The sequence below is a fragment of the Aquarana catesbeiana genome, linkage group LG07 (genome assembly GCF_042186555.1).
Source record: "Aquarana catesbeiana isolate 2022-GZ linkage group LG07, ASM4218655v1, whole genome shotgun sequence".
Taxonomy (NCBI): domain Eukaryota; kingdom Metazoa; phylum Chordata; class Amphibia; order Anura; family Ranidae; genus Aquarana; species Aquarana catesbeiana.
The window spans coordinates 67,293,384-67,305,622 of NC_133330.1; the positions used below are offsets into that span (position 1 = coordinate 67,293,384).

A 12,239-nucleotide genomic window follows, 5' to 3' on the forward strand; every position below is an offset into this window, starting at 1 on the left:
AAAAGTATACAGAAATTACAGAATATACAGTATTTTGAAAAGAAAATATAAAGTACTGACCAGATTGCACCATTGCACTTACCGTTTCATTCTCTTTACTAAACACAGGCATTGCAACAGTTGTCATCAAAACCATTCCCTGATCATCGGCAAGCTGGACAGGATAGAGAGAAACATTAAAAGAAGCACACAAAATGTTAGCAGTTAATCATCCATAGTGATGATATTTTGGTTTGCTTTGCTAAACAGAAATTTCTGATACCGAAAACAAATTTTTTTAATACATTCCAGCATGACTGATTTCACCAAGTTTGTACTATATTTCATTTTTTTTTTATTTCTCCTAGTTCAATATACAGGGCAAGTTAAATTAATAAAATATTAAATTAAACCTAAGAACTAGAAAATCTATGTATTTGTCTTTGGGTGAAGGAAGATTAGGGTGCCATATGTACCTCAACAATATTACATATAAAGACATGATCTCCTATTATACGTCTTTAAGGCCCATGTCACCCTAGCCATCCTGTTGGTGGAGAGAGCATGCCAGTGACAGGATCGCTAAAATGAACAGGGTTATCGCTGCTCTGCTTCCATGTGATACTCCCTCGCTAGCTGGAAAGCCAAGGCAATGCTTACAAAAATGTTGTAGGATGTACGTCACCAGCAAGAGAGCAATGTCTCACTCATCCAACCAACAAGGAAGTGTTACATACAAGCAGGTGAGTTGAGATTGAGATTCATTGAGATCCTGCTACTCACAAGTTCTCACCATTAACAGGATTGTTTGAGTGACAGGGAACATAAGCCAGTAGAAATGCATTCAAACTTAAAAAATATCCTAGAATTTGTATTTTACATTTCTGTCCTCTATGGGACAAAGTACATGTAGTACTCTGTCACACATTTCTGAGTGCTTTCTAGCCCTAGTTATGAGTAATGACCTGCCCCTCTCACCTTCTACCATGCCCGATCCGACAACAGCTATGAAGAAGATGGCTGATTGATCAGTGCAGTTGGTGACACTTTCCCAAGACAAGTAGCAGCAAGAGGAATGCAGATGAAGACTCACCTCCCGCATTCCTCTTGCTGCTGCTTTTCTTGGGGAAGTGTACAGTCAAGACAAGCTGCACTTATCAATCCATCTCCTTTAGAGCTGTTGTCAAACCGGCTGCAGCAGGAGAGAGGGGTGCAAGTTGGACCTCATAACTATGGTTAGAAAGCACATAGAAACATAGGACAAAATACTACAGGTACTTAGTCCCATACCAGACAAAATTGTAAAATAAAAATTGTAAGGATAGATTTTCTTTAAAAATTGTGAAAAACTGTTAATCAGACAATTCGATCTTGTCATCATTGGGTCAATTAATTTAGTCCAAAAGCCCTTAGAATTTCATCCTGACTGCTACTTGAATGGAATTCCACACATATTCATTTTTTTTTTTTGTGGCCAACAGATTTGCATTACAAAATATACAATTTTCCACAAATAAATGCCAAATTCACAATTTGAATTTTTTATTAGTTTGAGAAAACTTTGTCATCCTGTTCCTTTGAATCTTCTCATTGCTACAGATGAAAACAATTGTGACCTCACTAGCCGTTAGTAAATCTTCTGAAGATTCCAAAAAGCAAACCGTGTTGAATGAAATTCTACTAGTATATGGCCAGTTTGTCAGACTATGTTCCTCTAAAGTCAGTTGTGCCAATACACAGACCTCACCAGTAGACACAGCGTGGGCTATAATAAAAGAAAACACCCAGGCAAGGTCACAATTACAGATGTGCACACCTGACTTCTAAACACAGTATCATTTTACACACACGTTCTCCTAATTCTACTCCACAGAAAAACACATTTTTTGTTCAAAAGGGGGTGTGTGTGAAATTTTTAGACTTTTGGGGAAAAAAAAATTGTTGACTGTCATCAACTACACAATTTGGAGGAAGTCAAATTGGTACAAGACCAAATTCTCATAGGGATGCAATTCACTTGCTAGTGGCATTATGAAGGCTTCAACTGTATTTAGTCAATAGGAATCTTTCATCTAAGAAAAAGTCCACTTTTGTTAAAAAAAGTTATATAACATAGTTCCAACATGAGCCAATGTGCAATTAAATGTTTTTAAAATTGACTTTCTAGTTCAATCTTCAGCCTTCTGATTTTCTAAAACTGCCAAATATTAATTACGTTTTTTCCTTAAAACTGTAGCAATACAGACTGCACAGGATCCCTCCAGAAATATATGTTTTGCTCATCTGATTAGATTTCGCCTCCCACCTCCTCCATTCATAGAAGCTGCACTATCACTTTCATAAATGAAAAGCTCTCTATTAATGGAGGAGAAGGAGCTTTCCTTCAGGATGAAATGTTGAGTTTTTCTCTAAAGGATAAGTGCACTTTCACCACTTATCCGTTACAGTATTCTTAATAAGGGATTGGCAAAATTAAAGATTTTAATTTCCCTGATATTTTGGCCAAAATCTGGAGATTTTAGCAAAATGTCCCCATTTTTGCTAAATGTATTTAAGTCAAAAGGGAAGGCAAACCTAAAGTGGCTTTGGTGTTTATAAATTGTTCCTCTGCATTACGGAAGCTACTTTCAACTATATTGGACCTAACAAATTAACAACCTCCCATTAGCTTCTTTTTTTTTTTTTTTTTTACCTTTTCAGTAAAAAAAAAAAACAAAAAACGAAAACCCCAAACAACAGACAGGAGAGAAATAGAAAAGTAAAACATGTGAAGCAACAATACACAAATGACAATCACATACATAAAAAGGATGCAAAATGCAAATACACAGCCACCCAAAAAACACAGTCTTTGAAAGTATATAGAACATGTGTATATCAAGGAAATTTTGTCTAAGCAGCTCATTGAGTGATATTGATAGTTTTGGCTTCCACTACATTTCACTTATACTTAATTTCTCCATTTATTCCTCTTCTTAATTGTATAGATAGAGGACCTCTAGCATGCAAGCCTTCTTTTCCTCCAACAGCTGCTTCCAGCAACTGCTAGAGGGAGCTGAAAATGAGAGACTAGCTCTCTCCTGGGATAAATGGGTAATCCATGTCCTGCTTTCCTTTCAGCTCCCTCTAGTGGTACCTGGGAGCAGCTGATACAGGAAAGACAGAGATAAAAAAAGTCTTCAGACTTGAGGTCCCTATGTTTGAAGTTCCCATGTATCAGCAGAATAGGTACCCCTTGCAAATGATATTATTAAGCTAGCTGCAGGGGCGAGTAATAATGAACTAATGAAACTACAGGTATTCTTTAAGAAATCACAACAAGAATTATAGCAAGCTGTGTCATATTTAAGGCAAGACTGGTTCATGAAACTGAGGCATCATGGGGATTATTGCTCAACGAGCCAGATGGCTGTTACCTAATACAATTTCCTTGTCGTTAACTTACATTACTAATATTAATTTTAATCATTATTTATTGTTTTGTTTGCATTTAATTTATAAACAGCTTACATATGTTGGTATGTGATCCACTGAGAAATGGACCCTTGGATTCTTTGAAATGTTTGCCATGCTCACAGTAAATATGTGCAATTAACAATTCCAATCGAAACAGGGAGATGTTACGCAACCATGCATGGACTGGAGCTCTGGAGCAATAAATACCATGTATTCAGTAATGCGCTTTGAAGTCAAGGCCATAGGTTATTTATGGTTATAATCGAGATTGTTGCTTTATTAAAAACACCACCACGGAAATTTCAGATTATATATTATGTGTGACATATTTAATTTTGAGACAGCTCAGCTGATAAAAATGAATTACTAATACAGTGCAGGTCTTCATACAATGCATTTGATGATTTTGCTCACTTTCTATAGCTTCATCTGTGTTGTAATACAAAGAGGTCTTCCTTACCACTCTTTAATTGTAACCAGTACTGACACCCTGGTCAAAATACTGTAAACCTTTGGTTGGAAGACTTAAATTGTACGTAAACCTTAAGGTTTACCATACATATTGGAATCTTACAATGCAATCTCCTTAAATGGATATTAAAGCCTTGTTTTTTTGTTTTTAAATAACAAACATGTTATATTTAGCTTCTCTGTGCAGTGGTTTTGCACAGAGCAGCCTGAATCCACCTCTTCTTGGTCCCAAGCAGGCACACTCCTGACCTGCAGCTCTGAGTGTCCATTCACACACAGAGCTGCAGCTTGGCCCTGCCCCCTCCATCTCCTGATTGGCTCACTGGCTGTAATTGACAACAGTGGGAGCCAATGGCTCCCTTTGCTGCCAAAAGTCAATCAGGAGTGTGAGTCCCTGGATCTCATGGACATCGCTGGATTGAGAGGGGGCTCAGGTAAGTATTAGTGTGGCCTGGGGGGGCTGCTGCACATAAAAGATTTTTTACCTTCATGCATAAAACCACTTTAAGAGGGAGTGTTCCTGCCACATTGTCCTGTGGTGAACTGACAACACAGTATCTTTGCTGCCCTAACATCTCAGGAAATCTGTACAGCCTAACCTATGTTACCTCTGTAAAACAACAATTTGCCTCCCTCTATGTTAGAGAGAAGGAGGGGAGGCAGTGTTCTGTAGTCCTAGCACACTTCATGTGACATCATTGCTCCTCCACAGGTACAGTACAGTCAGTGAGTGTTGTCACTCTAGGACAAAAAAAGGTGTTACTGACTGGATCACTTGGTGAAAATAAAGAAGCAAGCCAAAAAAACCTAGAGCAGTCACCACTTCTAAAGCCAATATTAAAACTTTTTTCTGTGGATACTGTTACCACAGGTTCTGGTAGGACAAAAAAAAAACAAGGTTTGAGCCACTCAACTTGCAGAAATCCAGAGTACCTTATTAATATCATCCAATACAGAGAAAATCCTCTTGCTGCTCTTAAATTTTTTACTTCACCGGGCTCCTGATGGAGTGAAACGCGTAACAGTTGCAAGTGGATTTTCCCTGTATAGGATGATATTAACAAATATATTCTGGACTTCCGGAAGTTGAGTGGCTCCATACTTGTTTTTCGTGCTACCATAGTTGGTGGACCGTGAATTGTTTTAGGGTCTGCACCCTTCGGTGTGAGCCATGTAGCAGAGTAGCTGGGATCGGTTGTGCTGATTCTGGCTTTCCTAATGGAAATCCTAATTTCTTTGCTTCCCCCCACACCCCAGCAGTGGTTCTCTTCTGATATTGCAAGGGTTGATAGAGCCAAGGGGCCTGTGACAGGCATTCATCAAGAGTGCCAACAATGCCTGCGCTGTCTGCTCCCCTCCTCCATTCAAAGAAGCTGTACTACAGCTTCCATGAAATAAAGGTGCTCTATGATCGAAGGAGGAGGACCTTTCATTCATCTGTCTGTCCTCCATTCATAGGTGCTTTTCAGTGCTGGAAGTTATGCTAAGTTATGCATTGCTGGAGTATAAAATTGCTCATTATGGAGACATCAAGCGCCCCACATGCATTAGTACAATACAAGCAGATTAAGGATATAAAGCCTCAAGCTGCTTTTACAGCTAGCATCAGGAGTTTCACAGCTTTGAATCTGGAAGTGATAAGAGATGAGCAGGTTCAAAAAAAGCAGGGGAAGGTTGAGAAGGCAGGTTCCTGATCTCTACCACCCTTGACCTGATCATGTCTCCCCACAATGGTCCTGGGCTTATAGAGGAGTAAGGTGAGCCCCTGGAAAAAGAAGGGACATCCGCACAGCCACATGTTTGGACAGCGACACAGTGACTTGCCCATACATCTTGTACAAGGGATCGATTGCCTGGATCACCTCTACACTTACCTAACTAAACATTTTTCACCTTTCCACTGCACCTCCACAACACAACTATGGCAATGACAGTGCAAGGGATAGTCATGCCTATGATAGGATTGTTGAATTAGCTCCCCATGGAGATCAGAGTGATCTGCCAACTTTAGGGGTTAATTTACACCTAGGCACCCCCTTCATATGCGTCATTGAGCACAAATTAACATGCATTACAGCATGAACCAGAAAAGGTGAAAAAATATACCTTTTTTTTAGCAATGCAGTGCACTCCAAAACACACTATGTGCTTTTTGCTTTACTGTACAATGCATTGGGCTGCCATCAAGTGTGTTGCACGTTTTAGCACACATTGCTTAAACACACAAGTGTGAATGGGTCCTAAAGGCTTATAAACATTTTCCCAGCACTGGCAACTTAATGGGAGAATGTTTTTAAACAGATAACAGGAAAGGTGGGAAGGGGTTAAAGAAGGTCATTTTGTACTTTTTCAAAGATTGTTCTTTCTGCCATCTAACCAAAGCCACACTAATTATTATGTCCAAACTCATTTTAAGGAAGTACAATCAGGAAGGTGAAAAGCAGTATGGAAAACTGTTGCTATGAGTTAATGTTCTCCATGGACTATCATTGCTCTTTGCACTGTTTTATAGCAGCCTAACAGTGATAAAGCAGAATGAGCAGAGGGATGACCTTATCAGTGTTCTGTTGCTTCAATGTCCAACAAAGAGAGTGGGAGCAAGGGGGTGGCACCAATGTATCTTTTAACGCTAAGAAAAAAATGGTATAATTCTCCTAGCTTTGCCATGTAAAGGGGAGTATAAATCCCAGCACTGGATTGGTGGAATAACAATCATTTGCAGGTAAAAAAGCATTGTCCTGGAGTTCCACTATAAACCCTACCTGCTTCTTTAGGAAGCAAAACTTTTTTAAAAATAGCCTCAAAGAGCACCCTTGAGTGCTGCAAGTGCCTCTTTAGAGTACTTTGGGTACCGCAAGAAACCCATATCCTTTAGTTTTACAAAGAAAGTTTAGGGCTATCCTGCTAACTTTCAAAACTGTCTTCTGGCCTTTTAAAAAAAGGGCCACACCAAGGTCCACAAGGGAATGGAAAAGGGGTAGGGTAACCCATAACTAAGGAAAAATTAAGCTTTGCAGCTAGGAGCATCCCAGCATTCTTGAGTCTTGGGGTACTCATGACTGCTCATACCTATGCAAAGGTATGCACAGAGGTGTACTGTAAATATACTATATTTGGGAGTAATTTATAGTACAACTATTGAAAAAACGTTTTTTTTTTTCATTTTTAGAGCGAGGGAGAAATAAAACCCCTGTCAGATTTTGTTTCGCCATCTGTGGCCCTTTGCAGAGATTTCCCTTCAATCCTGTCCCATAGCCAAAGAGGAAGTGAGAGGTAATCCCTGTAAATTAAGGGAATCCATTGGGGACCCACAGGTCACCAGAACTGGTGTCCCCATTGGAAGATTTCCCCTCTATTATTTTTCTGGGGACAACCCAAAGTTTGCGATTTTCTTTTCATTTCACTTCCAATGATAATGGTAAACAGAACAAACAGAGGAAGTGAATCTCCCCAATTGGGACACAGATAGCAATAAAAACTGACAGGGGTTCTAATCCCTCTTCACTCCATCCAAAACAAAAAAAATGTTTTGCATTTAGTTATACTTTAACTTCTTTCACTTGTTTTATTTTTCTTAAGGGGCCATCTAAATCTCCATATATTTTTGAATTCTACAAGATACATTCTCTTTGCGGAAGAACCAACATTTTTTGTGGCCCCCTTAAGTGCAATAACTATAGCTGTTAGTGATTCACAAACTATAACTCAAGATAATACAGGAAATAATTACATTATAAAACATTACATTATTGCAATAACCTTATGGCAATTTCTGTTTTTCCCAATTTGTAACATTAATCAGACTAACGAAGAACAATTTGCTAAAAACAAAAAAAACATTATGAAACTTTTTACATGAAATATGAAACACATACTATGCACACACACACATATACACATAAAACTTTCTACTCCCTAGCAAAATTAACACAATAACAACAAACACATACAAGTGGAATGAACCGAAACAAGATCCTAAAATTTGATAAATAATAAGGTAAAAAAAAATTTTAAATCACGATGACCCTTAGTAACTGAATGCCTGTTTTTAAAAGGAAGCTGTAACTTAAACTGAATTCTTTGCTAACAAGTAATATATATGCAAGCGCATAGTGCAGAAGCCAGTGAACAAACCTTTCAACTAATACTAATATTTCAAGTAATTTTAATAGAGTAGAGAGTGGTTAAAAGCACTGAGAAAAGTGAAGGGATTTTCCCCAACTTTCAGTCTTGGTCACAATGGCTACTAGGAGAATAGAATAAATAAATCTTAGGCCCCTTTCACATGGGCTGTCCGATCAGCTCCACCTGTCATTTTTTCAGGCAGACCTGATTGGACCCTCCAGTCTCTTTTATGGAGTGGTGGCTGTCAGGCATTTCCACTGACACCTGCCGCCATCCTATCCGATCCTGTCTGCCAAAAACAGAGGGATGGTGGTCCTATTCAACATCCATCTGGTGGATCGGTTTGGATGGCATCGGATGGAAACGGACAGGCGGTCTGTTTCCATCCAATTGCCCCACAGAGGAGAGTGGGACTGTGTCTGTGTCAGCTCTGCATTGTGGAGCAGACACGGACCGGTCATCCACCTGCTAAGCAGGGATCAGCGAAGAGATCCCCTGCTGAGCAAGTGGATTGCGTTATACAGAGGCACCTGTGTGAAAGGGGCCTTGTATTATAGACAAGAAAAAATAATGAAATGGTAAAATTATTAACTACAGCATTATTAATATATATTAATACTCATTTTTATTACAGTATTAATGAAAATAATATAATTAATACAACATTGTAATATATAATATATAATCATTAATAATATATAATAATATACATATGATTATCCAGAGCAATATAAAATTATTCTCTAAGTGCTACTGACCTTAAAACAAACTTTTCCACAGACATATATGAACAATATCACGATTAACAATAAAACAGGTTAGGAACAGTACTTAGGAAGACATTGATGCATGTGAAAATCATGATATCCATTCTGTGAAGGTTTATGTGGGGGCAGCCATTCTGTTACAGACATGACCTCAAACTAACAGGAAGGAGGTTCAAAACTGGGCCAAGAAAGTATAATTTTACCAAAAGGGTAATTGATGTTTAGAACAGACTTCCAGCAGAGGTAGTTACGTAAGGTAGTTAAGTAAGTGAATTTATGCATGTTCCAGGCAAACATAGATTTATATTCAGACTAAAAGGTTGCTAAAAAAAAAAAACAATATCAAAAAGGAACAGACACGATGGACCATTTGGTCTTTTTTGGTCTTTTTTTTCTGTTGTCACCCTTTTATGTTTCTTCTAAGCCATTTTCCCACAAAACAAAGAAACTTTCTCTCAATTTCTAACTAACATGAGGAAAAAAAGAAGCGAAATCTGTTTTCTTGGTAAGAGCAATGTAAAGTCTTTGAGATATATAATGTACCTATTGATTAGCACTCTGATCTGATTTTTAGGTTTGCTGCTTATGTGACCATTATAAGGTAAACCTGAAAGAAGAGAAATGTCAGTAAGTTGCTCAGTAAAAGCTTGTGTATAGCAGCCTCCATAATGTGTATGAAATCCTTAAGCCAGAATACAAAAAAAAACCTCTTGAAAAATACTTTTCAACCCCTGATGTCAGAGAACTCAACGCTTTAAAGTGTAACGGGTAAATGAAGCAGAGTATAATGTATGGCAGCCAAGAGGACAAAACTTTACTTACACTGGGTAAAAGAAGAAATTGAAAATAAGAAGAAAGCTGAAAACAAATAACGCCAGACAGAAGTTTTTTTTTTTTTTTTTTAAACGTATACTGGAGACAAGATCCCACTATTACAAGTAAACATTGCTATTTGCCTTGCAAAAAGATGGATCAGCTGAGGTAGGCTTAAATGGTATTTGGACTGAGAATAGCTGTGAAGTCCCAGCATGCTTTGTAAGCTTTTATAAAAAATAAATAAATGACCGGCCTTAAAAGGCACCAGTGTGTTCAACAGGAGAAACCAAAAGGGTGAAGTTGGGTTTTGAAAGTCCTGTCGGCATATGAATATGGGAGCTGCCATTGTTTGTTTGTTTTTTAAGGTGCAAGTTCCAAGGCTGTTATCTTAATTTGTCCTTTACTACCTAATGAGTCGCTGACCTCAGTATAATCCTTTCAGATCTCAGCTTCTCTAATATGCACATGCTTAAGAAATTCACCAAGAAAATAGCCCAAAACATGCACCTTTAAAAACATGTCAGCAACATGTCTACAATTCTTAAATCATAACAGATTCCATTCAAAGCAACCAGTTCATGATAGCAATGTGGGAGCACCTGTTGCTGCCATATTTCTGTAATAACAGGTTCACTTTAAGGTATTCATAGGTATTGAAGAAGGATCACCCAATCCTAATGCTGTGTACACACGGGTGGACTTTTCAACCAGACTGGTCCGACGGAACGAATCCATCGGACAATCCAACCATGTGTGGGCTTCATCGGACCTGCAGCGGACTTTTCGGGCGAAAATCAGACGGACTTTAGATTTAAAACATGTTTCAAATCTTTCTGACAGATTTGAGTCCAGTTGAAAAATCCGTTCGTCTGTATGCTAGTCCGACGGACGAAAACCAACACTAGGGCAGCTATTGGCTACTGACTATCAACTTCCTTATTTTAGTCCGGTCGTACGTCATCACGTACGTATCCGTCGGACTTTGGTGTGATCGTGTGTAGGCAAGTCTGTTCATTCGAAAGTCCGTCGGAAGTCCGTCAAAAGTCCGTCGGAAAGACCGTCGGACCCTTAATGCCGAAAAGTCCGCCCATGTATACACGGCATAACAGTTTTAGCTCTGATGTCTGTAAATTGCTCAAAAGTTGTGTTGGCTTTACTCAACCAACAGAAGATAGGGCTGGAATTAATGAATGAATGAAGGGCCTTTGGAGCTTTAATAAAAAGAAACCTTGCTTGATAGAAGTACGGTATGAGTATAGGGTGACCTTAAGCCTTAGGTTGAAGGATCTAAAGTGGAGTTTACTGACCGTTTTGTGTCTAAAAGAAGTGAATCCATATTCTACTTAAAGCCCAACGTCAAGCAAAATCTATATTTCTCACACTTGGGAGTGGAGCACGTTTTTGGGTGACCAACTACAGTACTGATATAATTATAAATCCACGATCGAAACACTTTTTTTCAATAGCTGGGTTTGGGACTACCATTATTTTTTCTTTTGATTACAGCACATTGCACTTCAGTTTATGCACGGCAGTATGGACTGATTGGTGGTCAATCACATGAATTATTTGTGTAATTAATTTATCAGTTTGAAGCACTGTTTGCATACCTATGATTATATGGACTATATCTAATCAATTTACCTTTGGAGTAGAGTTTTTGCACTTTATTTTTTGTGATATGCACTTATAAGTGTGGGTATAAACTGCATAACATTTTTCCAGTTTTTTTTGTTTTTTTAGATACTGTATATTTATTTAATATTTGTAGCTAGTATTTGTTTTAGCACTTATGCACTTTATGAAGTAATGTGTACCAATACAATTATATGAGGTTATGAACACAATTTAAGACAGCACAACATTTTTTTTCTTTTACAAAATCTATGTTTTACCCATCTCTCCCTCCCAGCCCCTCTAACCCAACCTTCCCAGGTGTTATGCTTTACTTGCCTAATTAAGATGGTTATACTCACCTATCCAGTTCCCTCGCTGACACTGTTTTGGCCTGTGGGGATCGCTAATCCTGCACTACCTGTTAACCTTTTCTGGATGGTCCCTTCACTAGTCTTGGTCTGACATCAGTCCTCTTCTAGATCCTAAAATAACCCCTCTGTTGTTTGTGGCCAATGTGAATTGTCCACCCCAATGACATGGACACCCAGAAGAATGACCACCCTAAGAAAGTAAACAGAGGGAAAAAAACACAACACTGGATGATCATGTGACCACTTAAGGTAAGTGAACACAGGGAGTTAGAGAGTGTTTTTTTCTTTTAATCAAATGCTCATATAGAGGAAAGTGTGTGTGTGTGGGGGGAGGGGGGGGGGCTTTAAGCATAGAAGAAATTACAGATGTTAAACTTCCTGGAGCATTCTGGCAAGTCTCTCACCCTCCTTATTGTTTATTTTAAAAGCATTATAGGCAGGTTTAACCTTGCCAGCAGTTGAACGGTACCTGTTTTATGCCCTCTGGGGCCTTTGGTTAGTTGGATGCCTAACTGGGATTCATGGTTAGGAAAGGCTCTTAAGCAAAGTTATGGTGGTTCAGTGTTCCACGTCATCTGTGATTCTTTAAATGTTAATGTAATTTTTTGTTGTTATAATGAAATGTGTACAGTGCCCT

General features: G+C 38.5%; 1 protein-coding gene across 3 annotated transcripts in view; it reads right to left on the reverse strand.

Annotated features, from left to right (window-relative positions):
- CACNA2D3 (calcium voltage-gated channel auxiliary subunit alpha2delta 3) overlaps positions 1-12,239 on the reverse strand; it is a 1,508,837-nt gene that overhangs the window by 505,433 nt on the left and 991,165 nt on the right. For all 3 annotated transcript variants that reach the window (XM_073592282.1, XM_073592284.1, XM_073592285.1), the window contains one exon: positions 83-154. In XM_073592282.1, coding sequence (XP_073448383.1) covers positions 83-154 — 72 coding nt within the window. The remainder of the gene's footprint in view (positions 1-82; positions 155-12,239) is intronic.